This window comes from Pelmatolapia mariae, linkage group LG13, assembly GCF_036321145.2.
Source record: "Pelmatolapia mariae isolate MD_Pm_ZW linkage group LG13, Pm_UMD_F_2, whole genome shotgun sequence".
Taxonomy (NCBI): Eukaryota; Metazoa; Chordata; class Actinopteri; order Cichliformes; family Cichlidae; genus Pelmatolapia; species Pelmatolapia mariae.
Window position 1 is genome coordinate 7,217,076 of NC_086238.1, and position 18,530 is coordinate 7,235,605.

The window sequence follows — 18,530 nt, forward strand, 5'->3', positions numbered from 1 at the left end:
TGCTCTCCTCTCTGCAGGTATCCCAACAGGCAGCCAAGTGTATTCCAGCCATGGTTTGTCCTGAGCTAACAGAGCAGATCCGTCGTGAGGTAGCGGCCTCTCTTCACCAGCGCAAGGGAGACTTCACCTGCTATTTCCTCACTGATCTAGTGACATTCACCCTGCCTGCAGGTCAGCACCTCATGAGCAAACAACCAAGTAAATGCAGCCAGAAAAAAAACAGTTTACAAAATATCATAACATAAATTCCAGAAGCCTTTCGAAGTGTCTGTAGCTGAATAAACCCAGCCAAGCCATTCCTTCTGGCTTTCCAAGTGTGTATCAGAATGCTTGTTTTGTTTACTTCTGGCGTATAAGATTGCTTGTTGCTCGATCGCTGCGGGGACATAATGCCACTGTTGTCTGTTTCCAGCTGCCACAACATGGAGGCTACATTGTTTGAGTATTGTAATAGCAAACTGAAAATACCACGTACTGCCAACTATGCACCAGCTAAGCTTGACTTTCATTCATAGCAAAGCCATATTTAGTGTTTTGCCAGTGTGTTTTGGTAAAATTGCAGGCATTCAGTGCTATTTCTGTTGAATTGTACTGTGTGGAACTGATCTTGTGGTTCAGTCTGAAGCTGGTAGCTAAGCTAAGGATTTTTGTTTTGCAGAGTGTTCAGGACAGGCCGACCTTGGCTTCTGGCCACTATAGAAACCCATTCTGTTCAGTTCCACAAAGTCAATGCATTCATTTATTTTAGCTAAAGAATAAGCTACTGTGCTGAGCAGGGCTCAGGGCAGAGACTGAAAGCCACGGGCTGTTGTGAAGAGAACAAAACATGGTGGCTTGAGTTGAAATGAGTCAGAGCAATTTTTCAGTCATTTTAGTAAAGTTTTACAGGTAGTTAAAACAAAGATGCACACATCTATCAGGGTAAAACGACCTGCTCCTATTCCTCTTCTTTGTGTTTCAGACATTGAGGACTTGCCTCCAGCAGTTCAGGAAAAACTGTTTGATGAGGTGCTGGACCGAGACGTACAAAAAGGTGAAATATTTACTCTTTTCTGCTTTATGAACACATATCACATGCTGTCCTCAAGTATCCATGCACTTATTTTGAGAGTGTGAGAGAGAAATCAGATCTGATGGTCTGGCTGCTTGGCACACAAGGGGAGTCCCCTCACAAACTGTATACTATAACAGGGAGGCAGCAGAGGGCTGGCTATGTTGTCTAACTGGTATTTTCTTGCTTGCAAACAGTTTTTTTTTTCTTCCCGTTTGTCAATCTGCCAAGCGCTCTCACTTCAGGATATGTACCAGTTGCCTTTGTCCTAATCAGCCTAATTGAGTTTTAGGTATTTCTTTGATCACTGTTGAATGATTGTACTTCCTTTCAGGTCACACATAAACGCTTTTAAAAGCTGTCACCTTTCTTCCTGAAGGCTCATTTGTGTAGCCTTCTCGGTGGTTCACCAGTGTGTGTCAAACGTTGTATTAGGAACTGCAGTGTAAACAAAAATCCTTCTGTCACCCTCACCTTGCTAAATATGTTTAAATTTTAATTCGGAAGGCTATATGATACTCCTTAAAACCTTGTTATCTGGCTTTTTAACCACCCTATAAAAGTTCTTAAGGATGCTTGGTGTGCGTGCATTTGCAGGAAACAGACAAACTATCAGAGTACAAAGTAGCACAAAGAAGAGAGCAGTCAATGGTGGAAGCTTTGTGTAGCTGTGTTAAGAATAATTGACATCTTAGTGTAATTTAAAGCGAGAAAAGACAAGTTGATTTTTTTTTAATGCTGTCATTATAAACTAAAAAGCTGAGCTGCTAAATGAATCTTGTTCATCTATTTAAGCAGCGGTTCCACAAGTCAAAGCAGACAAAAAAACACAAACGTTAGTGCTTTCCCTCCCAATTTACAGCATGTTTGTGCCATACAGTATCTTTATTTCTGTCTTTATCTCTTTTTAGGTTTCCTGTCATAACCTGAGCTTTAGTAGTCATTTGGTTTTGTGGTTTACAGGCAGACATTGTTATGTCACTACTATTTTCACAGATGTGAGCAGGCATTAACTAATACTGAAACACCATGACCACTGTACAACCACACTGTTGCACTTCCTTGTACAGCATGTTTCCTTATCATCATCGTTATTGCTTGAATTTAATTTATTTCATTTTTGAAGAGATATCCTGCCGTCTCCCCTCTTGTTTAGAACTTGAAGAGGAGTCTCCCATCATCAACTGGTCCTTGGAGCTGGGGACTAGGTTAGACAGTCGACTTTATGCCCTTTGGAACCGCACAGCTGGGGACTGCCTCCTTGACTCTGTGCTGCAGGCTACGTGGGGCATCTATGACAAGGACTCAGTACTCCGCAAAACCCTCCATGACAGTCTGCACGACTGTTCTCACTGGTAAGGCGACGCCACAGGGATTAGTTGTGTAGTTCGAGCTGATTTGCATCTTGTTTTAAACCAATTCAAATTATGTTACAATGAATGACACAGTGCACCAAACATAAAATTCAGACAGGTGTTAACAGAAATTGGAGCTTGTATGTTGCTCTTTTTAATGACTAGTAGTTAGGAGACAACTTATATAGGCAGAAAAGCTACATTTTTTTAAGTACTATAGTCTGAATAAACAGGGATATGTTTACTCTTAACTTATTGCCGACAGACATCCCTGTCTCATCCAGTGTTTCCTTTTTTTTTTTGCTTAGCTGACCTTTTTACACAGAAACATTTGTGGATCATGAAATGACTGAGCTCAAGTGCACCACTGAAGGAAAACAAAAGCTTGACTTTCAAAAGTGTCAAGTTACATTTTGTTTTCCTTCAGCATGTCTATGGAACATGTGGTTTAGAGGCCGGGGTATACACCCAGAATCCAAAGTTTAGATTGGCAGCTTATAAAGAGATCAGAGACTTTGATCTGGAAATAAGAAACAAGGGCTTTTTTTAAAAAATTTTATGTCCTCAAAGATCTGTTATGACTCCTGCATCTTCTTAGTTTAATTGGAAAACCCCCCAAAACATTCTCTTCCACATGACACTATTTAAGTTGCACCCTGAATCACGAGTGGCTCAAAAATGATTGCGATGTTCCAAAACATGCTCATAGGTGCAAGCGTTCAGGCAGATGAAAATTGAATGCAGGCTTCTGGTGTCAAACTCACATAAATTGTTCTGTACACGAAAGAGACGGGGGGAAAAAAAAAGAAAACGCATTTTTGAGTGGAGGGGCACGGAGTCTGACTCCAAAGCCCAGCGTGACTCACATCTATTTGTGAGAAACAGTGGGTTTTTCGGTGAGATAATTGCTGTTTAGATATAATGAGTAATGCCATCCAGCCCAAACCACGACAGACGTGGAGGAATGTAGTCAATTGCAAGCCCACGCCTTGCTGCACAGAGGTCAAATAATGTCACAGGCTAAACAGTTTGTGTGCATGTGTATCTGTGTGTGTCTGTGCAGGTTTTACACCCGCTGGAAGGAGTGGGAGTCGTGGTATTCCCAAAGCTTTGGTCTGCATTTTTCCCTCCGAGAGGAACAGTGGCAGGAAGACTGGGCTTTCATACTGTCCCTTGCCAGCCAGGTACATGTACATGGAAGTAAACACACTCATACACAAACATGGAGGACAGGAGCTTGATGTGCTTAAAACGGGACACGCTAATAATGCATGAATTATGCAAGAAGCTTTACTGCTCTTGGTGCAGTATACTTAACCTGTAATGCCCTCTGAAAGTGCATCCTGTCTGTCATCAGCACTTCTCTGCTTCTCACTGCTCTTTGTGACCTCACTGACTAAGTATTTGGGTGGGCTGTTATTATATCTGGGTGTGAAAGCTCATTAAATTAGTGTTTTCCATGTTTTCACATTTAGAGTATCCTGGCTGCATTCAAGAACCCTCATTTTATCGCTTCCCTGAGTCCTAGAGCATTGTTTTGTATTTTTCTGACTTTGTGTGTGTGTTTTTTTTCTTTTGCAGCCAGGATCCAGCTTGGAACAGACCCACATTTTCGTTCTTGCACACATACTTCGTAGGCCTATCATCGTCTATGGAGTAAAGTACTACAAAAGTTTCCGTGGTGAAACACTCGGGTACACCCGTTTTCAAGGTGAGCAAGAAATAACGTTTCGGTCAAATATTGTTCGCTGTTGTGCTCAGCATCATTCCAGTGGACGTAGAACTAGACTTTAGTGATGGGATTTCCGGCTCTTTTTAGAGAGCCGGCTCTTTCGGCTCGGCTCACTAAAAAGAGCCGTCTCTTTCGGCTCCGAACCGGCTCTTCAGGTTGTTTTGTAGCGTTAATGAATTTATTATTACAATAATATAAAATTATGCACAAAAGGAATTACTAATGTAAACAAGTGGTTTTATTTATATATGTTTATATATAAATATATACAGTGGCCCCTAGAGACACGTACAAACTCCAAAAAGCACGTACAAACTCTAAAACGCATTTCTAGCGTTAACTGAATTTCCAAAACAGAGCTACCTAGATCACTTAATTTACACAATTGAAAGCATATGTGTATTGTTTGTGTATTTATACACAAGCACTCATATATATTCAAATAATAAAAAAAAAAAAAGTTCATTTACCTCTTACTACCACACACTGGTCGTTGGTACTTGCTGGCTTGTGTAGCCTCTAGGTAACAAAAGCTCAACACTGCGCCTAGCATTCTGGAGAACTTCTGTTGTCTTTTGTACATGTTTTGGAGTTTTTACGTGCTTCTGAGGCTACGTCCACACGTACACGGGTATTTTTGAAAACAGAGATTTTCCGTTTTCCTTTTAAAAAATAATCCCGTCCACATGTAAATGCAGAAATGAAGGAAAACGCTGCTAGGAGCATGCCAAAGCAACAGGTGCCGATATATTCCTAAACGTGTAGAAATGTTGGCCAACCAGAAGTCTAGAAGCCTCGGTGGGAAATAGTAAACAAAGATGGGGCATAGAAGCAGAATCGAGTCGTATGTAGAATAGAATAGAATAGAATAGCCTTTATTGTCATTGTACAGGGTACAACGAAATTGGAGTGCCACTCCCTTGGTGCAAAAATACAATAATAAATATAAATGTAAAATATAAAAGGTGCAATAAAACAAACAATAGTAGGTACAATATATACAGGATAGCAGCATTAATATAATGACAGTAAGAATAGCAGCATAATAATTGACGGTGACAGTATGGAGTAGCTAAGCAGTTTCAATTGTTTTTGTGCTTATTTACTATGGTGATAGCTCTGGGAAAGAAGCTATCCCTGAATCTGTTTGTCCTGGTTTTATGTGACCTGTACCGTCGACCTGATGGTAATAGTTCAAACACTTGGTTGCTGGGGTGAGAATGGTCCTTGATGATATTGCCAGCTCTGCTGAGGTACCGAGAGTTTGCAATGACCTCCAGGCTGGGCAGAGAGCAGCCGGTGATCTTCTGGGCTGTGTTGATGACCCTCTGCAGTGCTTTCCTGTCTGCAGCTGAGCACCCTGCATACCATGTTGTTATGCTGTACGTTAGGATGCTCTCTATGGTGGCTCTGTAGAATGTCACCAGCAGCCTCTCCTCCAGGTTGTTCCTCCTGAGCACTCTCAGAAAGTGGAGACGCTGCTGGGCCTTTTTTACCACCGCCGTGGTATTTGCAGACCAGGAGAGATCATCAGAGATCTGCACGCCCAGAAACCTCATGGAGTGCACCCTCTCCACACAGCTCCCGTGAATGTACAGTGGGGCCGGGTCTGCTCTGCCCTTCCTGAAGTCCAAGATGAGTTCTTTAGTTTTTGTGGTGTTCAGTTGGAGGTTATTAACTGAACACCACTCAGTCAGTCTGTTGACCTCATCTCTGTAGTCCGACTCATCCCCCCTTGAGATGAGTCCAACCACGGTGGTGTCATCCGCAAACTTTATGATGGTGTTTGAGAGATGGGTAGGGGAGCAGTCGGATGTGTAGAGTGTAAACAGGAGGGGACTCAGAACACATCCTTGTGGAGACCCGGTGCTGAGTGTGATGGTGCTGGACAGGTGTGGGCCGAGTCTGACAGACTGTGGTCTATTTGTCAGGAAGTCCTTGATCCAGAGGCAGATGGGGGTGGAGAGTCCCAGGTGAGACAGTTTCTGGACCAGGATCTCCGGGATGATATGATTGAATGCTGAGCTGAAGTCCAGAAAGAGCATTCTTACATAGCTTCCTCTGTGCTCCAGGTGACTCAGCGCAGTGTGGAGCGCAATGGTGATAGCGTCCTCGGTGGATCGATTTGTCCTGTAGGCAAATTGGTGGGGGTCCAAAGTGGGGGGGCAGACTGGCCCTGATGTGCTGACAGACCAGTCTCTCAAAGCACTTCATCACTACAGGCGTAAGTGCAACAGGCCTGTAATCATTTGGGCTGACCACAGCTGTCTTTTTGGCGATGGGGATGATGGTGGAGGTTTTGAGGCAGGGCGGGACGGTGTTTAATGACAAGGAAAGGTTGAAGATATTTGTGAAGACTCCGGTCAGTTCGTCAGCACATGCTCTGAGAACCTTTCCATGTATTCCATCAGGACCTGCCGCCTTCCTGGGATTCACTGACCTTAGAGCACACCTCACTTGATGCTCCCTAAGTGTTAGTGTGCCGGTGCTGGGGGCGGGTGGAAGTGGTGTGACAGCTGAGGGCCTGGTCGTCTCAAAGCGGGCGAAGAAACGATTTAGATCCTCAGCCAGCGAGGCATCAGTCCTAGATGTCGCCTGGTTATTGCTTCTGTAGTTGGTAATGTGATTGATCCCCTGCCACATTTTTCTGGGGTCGTTGTCAGCAAAGTGATCTTCAGTCCTCCTCCTATAGGCAGCCTTAGCTTTCCTGATCCCTCTGCTCCCTGTGTGGAGGGACAGTAACTGTGTGTGTATATGTAAGCATTTAAACACTGTATTCATGAGATGCGAGAGCTGCCTTTGTGTGTTATGGAACTAAAGTACAATTAACAGTAACAGTATTGTAGAAATTCATTTCACCGGAACAAAACGTGGCGCACAGTGTGATGTCAAAAAAGGCGCACATCTTTGACGCTGCGTTTTCTCCGTTTTCCTCATCCACGCATAAATGCAAAAACGGAGTTTTAGAAAATATCCACCCTGACAGGCATTTTTTAGAAATCTCCGTTTTCAAAAATATCCGGGTACGTGTGGATGTAGCCTGAGTTTTTATGTGTTTTGGAGTTTTTACGTGATTCTGAGTTTTTACGTGTTTTGGAGTATGTACGTGCTGCTTTGTCTCTAGGGGCCACCGTAAATATACTTTTATTTAGTCACTCCACATAAAATGTAATAAATAAATCATATAATACAAAAACCAACTAGTCACTGTTCAACTTTTAACTATTTAAATTTTCAGCTTTTCCTTTTAAACAAATTTAAAATGAAACAACACAAAACACTGCAAACCACAACACAATTAAATATAAATTAAAATATGAAAAAGAAGATGCATATTCTCTGTCATATGGGCCTGCATGAATAAACTTTCTGAATCCTTTATCATCTGTAACTACCGCCCCTCCCCCCTCTGCCCAGCGCAAAGCACAAGGCTCGCGTGCGGAGTGAAGCGGAAAAAAAGTGCGAGAGAGAGGGTGAGAGAAAGAAAAAAAAAAAAAACCCCACGGCTCGCGATAAGGAGCCGGTTCGCGTCGTTCACTTCAAAGATCCGGCTCTAAGAGCCATTTCGTTCGCGAACGACCCATCACTACTAGACTTCCTTTGTGAAATAGTTCCAGCCTACATGTGTGTGTACAACTTTCATAGGTGACATAACTGCCCCTCTGATCAGTCAGTAATTATTGTTTACAACAGTTATTAGTCTAGTGTCTTTCATTTAATGGGTAATTTTGCACCATGTTGCTCAAAATAACAAAAACAACATAAAAAAAATGCCAGGATGAGTCACAGGAGCACAAAGAATTCATATTGTGGTTGCAGACATCCAGATACAGCTGAACATATGAAAATCATCAACAGTCAAACAATCCTGAGAGCACCGAGAGCGGGGGCCACCTTTACAACTAGCAGTAAAAACAGTCTGGATTCAATTTGCCTGCTGAGTGATGCTGTACAGGGGATGATGAAAGTGCTATGTAAGGGCCAACTGCTTGTGGTAAAGCCTGCCTGATGGACCAGTGATTTACTGTTGCCAGGAGCCAATGTATACACACACACACACACACACACACACACACACAGAGGAAGGCGTGCTTATGGGCGCCTATAGAGAGGGGTGGGGTACCTCAATTAAGTGGTGAACAAGTGAACCCAGTAAAACCACAGCGGTTACTAGGAGAGTAGCAACACACAGGCTTCTCAATAGCGGTGTCGGTTACAGAGGTATTCATGAGATGCGAGAGCTGCCTTTGTGTGTTATGGAACTAAAGAAATATGAGACACTCTGTGTTGTCATCCTGCATTGTTTTGTTTTATAATCAGTCTGGTATTTGCAAGTCAGCATCGACTGTTTTGGGACATTTATTCAAGCATTGCTTTCAATCCAGGGTAACTTTGAGTGTTTTAATTTCTGCTGAGTTATTCTTTTACCCTGATGCATGTCAGCACACAGTGTTCTCATAACTATTTCTACATTTATTTGTGAGGGTTAGTTAGTACCTACTCTAGATTATAATAGCTCGTGTAAAACAGAAAGTCATGTATGTGAAAAAGACAGTTTTCACAGGGCTTTATGCAGTCCTGTGAGATGCTAGGTAAACCCCTGCTGCTTCCATAGGAGTTAACACGGTAAGTAGCTGCTTATTAAATGCACTTGGTTTACTGACCATCAGCAAGTGAGAGTACCTCTATAAAAGCACATGTTCTAGCAGTTTGCTGGTCTGGAGCATTCAGGTATGTGTTCAGACAATTCCACAATCTTCCCAGAAGTGGTCAGATGATGCGCCTCTCTCCTAAAAAGAACAGAGCTTGGGTTCGCAGTGTTAGAGCTAAATAAACCACAAGACATCTGGAACAATGTCATTTGGACGGCTGAGACCAAAGTGGAGATGTTTGTCTATAATGCACACAACCACATTTAAACACAAATGCCTCATATCAGCTGTCAAAGGTGGCGGTGGAGGGGTGCGCTGAGAATCTGAATGACCGTACACTAATCACCTTAATAGCGTGACACCAGTGTGTCTGCTGTGTTGAAACTACAATGTGCAGAGAGTAGACTGCAAAATGTGCATCTAAAGTCACTATAACATATACTTACCGTGTTGTTGTGAAAAATATCAATTCATTACAAAGATCGGGATTTTAAAGAAGAGTCAACATCTAGAGCCAGACTTGCTAACAGTCAGCAGCAGTGCAAAGCCTTCTTTCATCATTAAAAAGCTTCTGGATTTACTAAAGAGGCACAGTGTCAGTTTTGTGAGTGCAAGTTGTGGATAGGGCTGTTTTTGCAGCTGACCTTCTGGCATATGTATTTGCAGGAGTTTCCCTTTGAAGAGGAAAATATCTCAGTCACTCGAGCATGATTTGCTAATGTTCATGGCATGCACTTTTACTGCAAATTCCCCTAAATCTAACACCAAAAAAAGCCTGTTCTGGTTGTGATCGCTCCTTCTAGGAGTGTTTATTTATTTAGACTGAGAGGGCGAGATTTTATCAGAAGGAGTGCCTAATTGGAATTTTGGTTCGATGGCTCAAATCTGTGAGTACAGTCCCAAAACTTTGGCTCTGTCCTAAAACTCTTCACTTGAGCATTTAAAGCTGAGCCCAACTTACTTTAATACTGGGATTTTCATGAAACAAAGCAGAAATTAATTAACTGAGCTGTTTATTTTTCCTCAGCAGTGTGCACACAGTGAACGACTTCTCTCTGCTATTTCTAGAACAAATAAAAGTGTGTCAGTGTCAGTGTATTCATTAACAGACAGACGGCTCATTAATAACTGTAAATAGTGTTTGTGTACGCACAGATCTCAGGTTTATATGGTGGATTAGTTCATAACAATGCAGCTCTTCTTTGAATAAATCCCGAGCTCCACCTGAGTCTCAGTCCTCAGGACCTCATGCACATTTTAATCCTCCTTCAGCCTCCTCTTGTTGACCTAAATGGCGTTTTCAGAGGGGAACGTGTAAAACCTGAGTGTACGCTGTATTTTGATTGGTAGGTTCGCATCAAGCTCTTCCTCAGCTTCCTCATTGGGTCTGCTCGTTTTTGAGACACGTTTTTTCAGACAGAGATCTGTGCCGCTCACCAAAGAAGGCTGATTATTCCCCTGTAATTGTGGCATCTCAATAATCACTTAGTAAATGTGTGGAATTAAATGCATCATGTTTTTTGTAGTGATTGATTGTAAATCCTTCCCTCCTGCTTGTTTAGAATTTCTATGACTGAAGCAAAAATATTCTCCATCCATCACTTATCCCAGCTGACTCAAAGTAAAACAGACCTTACTAATGCCCTGGAATTATACAGAATACACTTTGATAAATTAGTTCATAATCTGGATTTAAAGATCAGACATAGAGAGTTCTTGCAAGGCTACACCTGGATGAGAAGCAGATTTTCTTCCAGCAGCGTGATCTTCAGAGTCCAGCTGTGCATTTAACAGGTTATTGCTGAAAATACAAAACAGATTATGATATGAAATGGAAAATGCATGGTTAGATGGTCTATCGCAATGATCCTTTCATAAAGGACAGCCCCAGTGTATCCTATCCTAAAGGAGGTAGTGAAAGTGTTGAAATGCCTTTGGGGAAGTCAAACAGCTCTTATTATGGTACTTCCAGTTTATGTAAATCGGTTAGGAACTGAACTATTGGAACATGCCCAAGCTGTTGCAATGGACTAGTAAAAGACCATGTCAATCTTCAACTGACTACAATGTTGTGGGTGGGATCTTTAGAGAGCTGTGCATAAACGAATGTCCACAAACTTCTATAAAATGAAACAATATCAGAAAGAAACGTGACCTAAAATTCCCCCACAATGATGTGAGAGATGGATAAAATCGTAGGGGAAAATATTGTGTTTATATGTGTTTATATAAAATATGTTTTTATGGACATGAAGTCTGCCAATAAAGATTGAATTGAATTGAATTGAATTGAATTGAATTGAATTATGTCAAGTTATCGCTGCTACAAACCATTAAATCATGAGGTGTACTTAGTAGTTGTTTGGATCTTTTTTGTTTTCTATTTAAAGGAAGTACGTCATAATTCATCTTCTCCTTGACTCATAACACCAAAATTATTTAAGGTATTGAAATTAAATATTTTACATTTGCTCTCAAAAAAGTAGTAAACAAATGTGCATCCTTTTTTGTCAGCGTTTCAGACTCCGCTGCAGTAGTGTAGTAGTCTATTTTTTATATATTTGTACAGTTATATGTTGTTTTATTTGTACAGTATGTATTTATGCAGTACCAAAAGATATAGTATAATGAATTACTTTGGCACATTGTCAAGCCAAATCTCTTTGTGTCCTTCTACATCCCTCCAGGTGTGTACCTGCCTCTTTTGTGGGAGCAGAGCTTTTGCTGGAAGAGCCCCATCGCTCTGGGATACACGCGGGGCCACTTCTCAGCGCTGGTGGCCATGGAGAACGATGGCTTTGACAATCGCGGCGCAGGCGCCAACCTCAACACGGACGATGACGTGACAGTGACGTTCCTGCCTCTGGTCGACAGCGAGAGGAAGCTGCTTCACATTCACTTCCTCTCAGCACAGGAAGTAAGGCACTCAACAGACGTGGTGTTTTTTATACTTTATTAAGTGGTCGCATTATGCTCATTTACAGGTACAGGAAAAGACTGTAAAAGACAGATGTCGCCTGTATGCTTTCCATTTCTTTTTAGCTTTTCACCTGCAAACTTTTAGAAATTACAAACTAAATTGCTTAGACTGTATTTAAAAGATGGATGTACCCATCATGATGTTACCCAATGATTTCTGGACTCCAGATTTTGGAGCCTCAGTGTGAGTGTTTTGGCCAGCGCTGTTAGTTGGAGGAGCCAGAAATGGCCACAGTTAGACCAAAGGGTGGAGAGTTGTTATCAGCTGGTTAGTGTGGTGCTTCCATAAATTATATGTGTGCAACAAACACACACACAGATTTGCTAATTAGTAACACTGAAGTTAAGTTTAGTTCTTTCTACAGGATAAAAAGTTGTATGAAAACACAGTGACCCACTTCCAGTGTTGTTTACTGGACTGGTGGCAGTGGTTCCGCTGAAATACAGCTTTGACGTAGCTGTGGGCAATGGTTAAATGATCAAAACTTACAGCAGCATAGCCACACAACGTTTAACATTAAGGATTTAATTACTATTCCAGGGACGGTGCTGCCAATAATAAAGAAATTCACTCAGTCTGCAGTTCCTCTGGTGTCAGACGTGCAGAAAGGAAAAAGTATCTGAGGAGTTAGCAAACGCAGATCTAGCCAGTAAATAACAATGTCAGACTTGGAGCTGCCATTATTTGTTTGTGGGTGTTAAAACTCTTCACTAGAGGCGTTATGCAAATGTGTTACATACAGAAAAGCCGTGGGGGAAGAACCTGTAGTACAAACTAGCAGTTTCAGGAAGTTCAGCAGCAGGTAGATGTGGTCTGGACCGTGTCACTTTGTAAGCCTTGCTTCTCTTGTTCTGCTCTGAGTTACTGTTCAGAAGGAGTAAGCGGTGTTTGGGCTGTAGTGAGGTGACAGGGCTCCCTCTGATGGTCATGTCTGTCCCCTCCTGTCCTTCAGATGGGTAATGAAGAGCAACAGGAGAAGCTCCTGCGGGAGTGGTTGGACTGCTGCGTGACAGAGGGCGGCGTTTTGGTTGCTCTTCAGAAAAGCTCCCGCCGCCGCAACCACCCGCTCGTCACTCAGATGGTGGAGAAGTGGCTGGACGGCTACCGCCAGATCCGCCCCTGTGCCTCACTGTCCGACGGCGAGGAGGAGGAAGACGACGATGACGAGGAGTGACGAAGCTGAAGTGGAGGGAGGCTGTCTGCTGGGGGGCAGGACTCCTCCCCCATCCTCTCTCTTTTAGTTTTTCTTTGATTTGGGGATTTTTGTTGTTGTTGTTGTTGTTGTTGTATCCCCCCCCCCCTTTTCCTGACACGGACAAACTGTGAAAAATCTTCAGGAGAGGGCAGGGAACCACGAGCCCCCACCCGACCTCCACCTGACAGAAGACACTACCGCTCTTCTGGCAAACACAGGCGCTCGGATATACACATTAAACACTTTTCTCAGACTAGCCTGAGTTTAACGGAGAGAAAAAAGATTTACGAATGCAAAATTTTGATTTGAGTTTTAAATGTAAAGGAAGAAAAAAAAAATCTTTATCCATAGATGTAAATGCATGTGGTTGTAAAAAAAAAAAAAAGAGTATAAGGAAATATACCAGCATTGATTCAAATACTTTATATCCATTCAATATGGGCACTGGAAAAAAAAAAGAAGCACACGTCCAAGTTTTTTCCAGATAAGAGTTGGCTTGTTTGGCTTTTTGTTTTCAAACAGGCAGGGACAAAGCCAATAAATCTTATTATCTCCAGAAGATTAATGAAAAAAACAAGAGATTGTGTAATAACAAATGACTTTAATCCTTAATACTAAGCACTGCACATTTATTAAAACATTTCTATATAAATACAGTATCATTGCTTGAATTGAGGTCACATATGAAGCTCTTGAAAAGGGAGATGTTCCCTTCACAAGTCAAATCTACACTCACTAAGTTTTAGCGCACTAACATTCATGTTGGATCTTTTGGTTTACCTTCTTCAGACTGATTGAAGTTGTGTGTGTGTGTGTGTGTTTTATCTTCTATGAATTTATTCTACATATTTATTGTTTGGAAACTTATTTGAGCTAATAAGAGCTTTCTGTATATTATTATTTTCTCTCTTTTTTGTGGTTTTGTTAATGATTCAATCTTGATGAAGACACATTGCACAGAAACACTGTTGCCGCGAGGAAAGAACCAATCATAACCATCAGTGAAAAAGTTTACTTGGGTTTCTTGCGTATGGTTTTTAGTACCTCATATGGATGCCTAAAACCTGGTGCTTTTATTTTTTCTGGGTAGGTGAGTGTGGACATAACCCCACCCCCCACCCACTCTGAGTCAGGCTTGTCTAATCGCTGTCTTGTAGTTCCTGTTTGCCCCCACCTTCCTTACAGCCTGTGTTGTGGAGGTCACCCTCATGGTACACGTGACATCGCCGCCTCTGTAAAGCCTGTTTGTTGTCATCATGTGAACCCACTTTTTTTGATTAGTGACAGATTGCACCACATAAAACCAAAGCTGACAGAAAAAGAAAAAAAAGTTGTTCCTTTCTCTCTTTTTTTGCTGTGAGTGTTTGCATCTTGTTTCCTCTCGCCATCACACTCTGTAACCTCTTTGTGTTTCATTCAAGTCATACACGTTTTTGAGCATCACCTGTATGTTGCTTTGTATTTATGCAATAGTTGCAGTTGTGACTACGATGGTTTGTGGATTTAGGCGTGACTTCGCTAAACAGAGTGTAACACAAAGAAACGGGCAAAAATAAGGAAAAAAAATAAAAGAACCTTTTTGAATGTCCAACTAAAACGCTTCCTGTCACTTCATTTATCAGCTAATGATGTCCTCAACATGTCCACAGGTTTAAGTGTGTCACCTTTTTTTGTATTGTTTTTTTTTAAATTGGACCTACTTTCTGAAGCTTTTTTATGTCATATGTGTTCAGGTTACAGCTCCCTCTAGTGGAACTAAAACCAGGTGAATTGAAGGTCCATCTTAAGTTATTGTAGTTTCAAATATAAAGTTTCCTTTAATTTACAGAAAACAGTTAAAAGGTCAAACTCTATGGTCAAATATGAAGGAGCACATGAGGGCTGGTGGATTAGATTGGAGCCTTATGTTTGACACCCCTGCATTAGAGGGTAGTGGCTTGTGTAGCATGGGGGGAGGCTAACCTGGGTACCATTACTGGATGCAAGCATTGGCTGGGATTTGAACCCCGGCCCTATTATTTCAAAGACCGTAATGACGTAACAGGAACTTAAGGAACAACTGGAGCAGATGTGGAAAGTCAAGTTCAACGTGATCCCAGAACCTAAGAAAGGCAGAACCCATTAAAGTCCCAGGACTCGGCTCGAGGGCCCAAGCTTCATTATCACAAACATACCACCCCCCAGGGGGTGAGAGGGAGATTTCTTTTTTTTAAAATATACATATAAACACATATACATTATAGGCTAATTTTAATTTTGCACTTAAGATAAATGGATTGAAGTGAGCCATGGGTAGAACGTAGAACATAAAGTGACGAGCTGTGCAGCCAGAGGAGACTGGCAGGGATATTTGGACAATTTTTGTAGTACTTGAATGTTTTATCCCTCCACTGTTCACTTTTTGGATGAACAGTTGGTGGTTTTCAGAGGGAAGAGCAGTTTCAGGCAATACATCTAACGCTGTGATGGAACTGTGACGGCAAAATTCCTTTTGAGTTACCGTGCTTCAGTCATAAAAATCAAGAAAACACAAATTTTGTTGAAATTTGACAAAAACCTGTTTAAAACTAAAAACTGTAATGTGATCACAGTGTGTCCTTTGCTCTCCCCTTCATACCTACCTGATCGTAGCAGTTGGCTGGCAATCCCTGAGAGCGCTGCTGCTGCAGCTTTCTTCCTGTTAAAGGGAGTTTTTCCTTCCCACCATTGCCAAGTGCTTCCTAATAGAAAGTCATCTGACTGTACAACAGTAAGGTCTTTACCTTACAATATAAAAAGCAAACCAAAAAACCTTCCACGGAGCCAATCGATCAATCAGAACAGTAAGTTTTATTTATTGGTTCCAGCTGCACTGTATGCTATATGTTCACCTTGTACAAGAAACAAATACAAATACTCACACTAAAAACCAAACAATCTGCGAGCAGCCGCCTCTTTCTAACGTCACGGGGCTAAAGGGAATGAACGTGGCTGCCGTTGTTCCGAGAGGGCTCGACGCCTCCGAGGGCGCCACAGCTGGCTTTCATTAGAGCAGAAAAACAAGGAGGAAGAAACTATAAGGAGGAGAGGACGCGGTTGGTCACATCAGACTACGATTATATGAACATTTAACAAGGCAATACAAATCTAACAGGAGTGAAAAGCTTGAACATCAAAAAATGTACATTTGATATATAAAAAATACCACAATGGAGAAAGACGTGGAGACGTGAGGAGCAGTAATCAAGACCTATTTTTTTTCTTTTTTTATAACTTTTTTCTATTCCTTATTGGACAGAATTGAAGGTTATTATATTGTTCCTGAGTCAGTAAGAGATTTACTGTTTTTGTTTTTCCAAAAACTTTCATACTTCAGAAGCTTTTTTCTTTTTCTCCAAAGGTCCTTTGGATGCAAACAGATAATATTTGGGACACTGTTCGCCACTCTAACTAAATAAAAGTACCTCAGTTCAGCAGAGTTTGGAAAAGTTACAACAGGAATACATAATTTAAGTGACGCGGTCCATGTACGATATTTAACCATGAAAGCCTGCCATTTTTATTCTTTATATTTCCTCGTTTTGGTTTGAAAGGATGATTTTTCCACATCTACTGCCCCGCATCCCATCTCTTCACTCAGGCGGCCTCTAGCCGGCAAAGAGGGAGTGCAGTTTGTTTTTCTTTTCTTGTCTGATAACTGTAAATCTGTTCATTTTCACACACTGAAGAACAGAAACACAGTAATATAGGATAAAAAGAAGAAAGTTTAAGAAAAAAACTAAACACAGGGTATGTTTGTGCTGAAATGGGTGCGACTGAAGGAAACAGGGTCGTCCTGTTGAGCTTGAGGGGAGGGTTTCCATCCTGCACGTGGCTACTGTCAACGTGTCCCATAAGTCAGGAGGAAATCTCCCTAAAATATACTAAAACAAAAAGTATTGCGTAAATCGAGAAGGAATGAAGATAAAAGATATGAAGGGAGGGGAGATTTCAGATCCGTGTGGCAGCTCATTTGTGTATTAACGTCCACTGTCCTCACTTAGTGGTTTCACAAAAAAAAAGAAGAAGAAAAAGTGTGAAACGTTGCCCGGCAGGCAGTCTGCTGGTAGGTTCGGATGGCTGAAATCAAGCGTACGTATAGTCGGATGGTTGAGTTTTTAGGTCGCTGGGTTTGTTTGTTTGTTTATTTTTTAGTTTACATCAATTTTCAGTTTCCTCCTCTTCTCAGCTACAGCAGCAGTCCTACGGCTCAGTCATGTGCTCTCTCATGGGGTCGCCGTGTTTGGAGGGCTGGTTGGGGGAGGTGGCCTGTGACGGATGGGTGCCAGGGGGCAGGGTGTGGGCGATGGGAACTCCCCCGGCAACCAACCCCTCCATAGGTCCGGGAATCCCACCGGGGGCGACGCCCACCATGCCAGGAGGAAATCTGGAGATAGATAAAGCGTGATCAGCAGATATGTTAAGGAGCTAACCTTTTAATAAGTGTTATTTTTCACATTTTACACATTTTTTTTCCATAAAAAACTAATATTTGTTACTCAGGATCATTTCTTTATGAAACTGCATGTTGAAAAAAATCATGATTAAAAACGTTGTAACGTGAAATAAGTAATGCACGATGACGCACTGAGGATGCAAATAAACCAACAGAAACTTAACAACTGATATGCAGTGAACTTACTGAGTAACATCAGCTTTAAAATATCCAATAATGGTACAAGTGGTACAGGAGCATCATCCTGGGATTAATGTCATGGTACTTTGGGGCTATATAAATATATACATACAAGTGGTGCCAATGGCTCTACTTATTAAAGAAGCTCCTTCTAGGCTTTAACTTGACGAGGCCAAAGGCTGTTTATTTGTTGTTGGTGATCGGGATCTGAAAGGATTTGTTTGACAGCATTCACTGGATTGATCGGAGCAAATGGAAAGCCCAAGTACTGAGTGAAGATCTGAGAAAGAGAACTGTAGATTTCTACAGTTAGAGTTGGAATTGTCTAGTGGAGTCATTTCCAAATAACTGCAGATTATTAAGAGCATCAACATTTAAAGATCAGAACTTATTCAGTTGTGTCACCACTTTGCTGAGGCCTTTAAGGAGACCCAAATTGGTCAGGATGTTCAGGAAAAGCCCAGGAACCACCAAGGCTCCAGCCCACTGGACCCAGAAGGCGTCGACCAAGAAAGAAGCTCCTGTGCAAAAAGTGGCACCTTCAAGCTCGACTTAAATTTGCCGTTGCCCACACAGGATGCAGAATGGCTCCTTAAGAAACGTTTTATGATCAGACGAGACAAAGATTGATCTTATTTGGCCACAATGATGTGAGGTATCTTTTAAGAAGTGAAGGTGAGGCTTTCAACATCACACTCTGAAGCTGTTTTGCTGCCAGTGGTGCTAGAACATCGAACAAACCGGATAGAATAATGACGGAGGAGGACGACCTCCAGGTTCTTCAACTGTTAGCAGGCTAACATTGCGCTTCTGGAATGGCCTTCTGAAAACCATGTATATTTTTGTGTGTCTTAGAGAAAATCCAAAATCAATTTAAACTGGAACATTCTTGTTTTTTTTTTAAGAGTCAT

General features: G+C 41.8%; 2 protein-coding genes across 6 annotated transcripts in view; one reads left to right on the plus strand and one right to left on the minus strand.

Moving 5' to 3' along the window:
• zranb1b (zinc finger, RAN-binding domain containing 1b) overlaps positions 1 to 14,562 on the plus strand; it is a 28,980-nt gene extending 14,418 nt beyond the window's left edge. For all 3 annotated transcript variants that reach the window (XM_063492116.1, XM_063492115.1, XM_063492117.1), the window contains exons 4-10: positions 18 to 171; positions 962 to 1,033; positions 2,208 to 2,406; positions 3,470 to 3,590; positions 3,988 to 4,117; positions 11,478 to 11,707; positions 12,723 to 14,562. In XM_063492116.1, coding sequence (XP_063348186.1) covers positions 18 to 171; positions 962 to 1,033; positions 2,208 to 2,406; positions 3,470 to 3,590; positions 3,988 to 4,117; positions 11,478 to 11,707; positions 12,723 to 12,944 — 1,128 coding nt within the window. In that variant the 3' untranslated portion in view covers positions 12,945 to 14,562. The remainder of the gene's footprint in view (positions 1 to 17; positions 172 to 961; positions 1,034 to 2,207; positions 2,407 to 3,469; positions 3,591 to 3,987; positions 4,118 to 11,477; positions 11,708 to 12,722) is intronic.
• A 2,700-nt stretch (positions 14,563 to 17,262) lies between these two features.
• ctbp2a (C-terminal binding protein 2a) overlaps positions 17,263 to 18,530 on the minus strand; it is a 72,206-nt gene continuing 70,938 nt past the window's right edge. For all 3 annotated transcript variants that reach the window (XM_063490927.1, XM_063490924.1, XM_063490926.1), the window contains one exon: positions 17,263 to 17,370. The gene's annotated coding sequence lies outside the window, so the exon portion shown is untranslated. The remainder of the gene's footprint in view (positions 17,371 to 18,530) is intronic.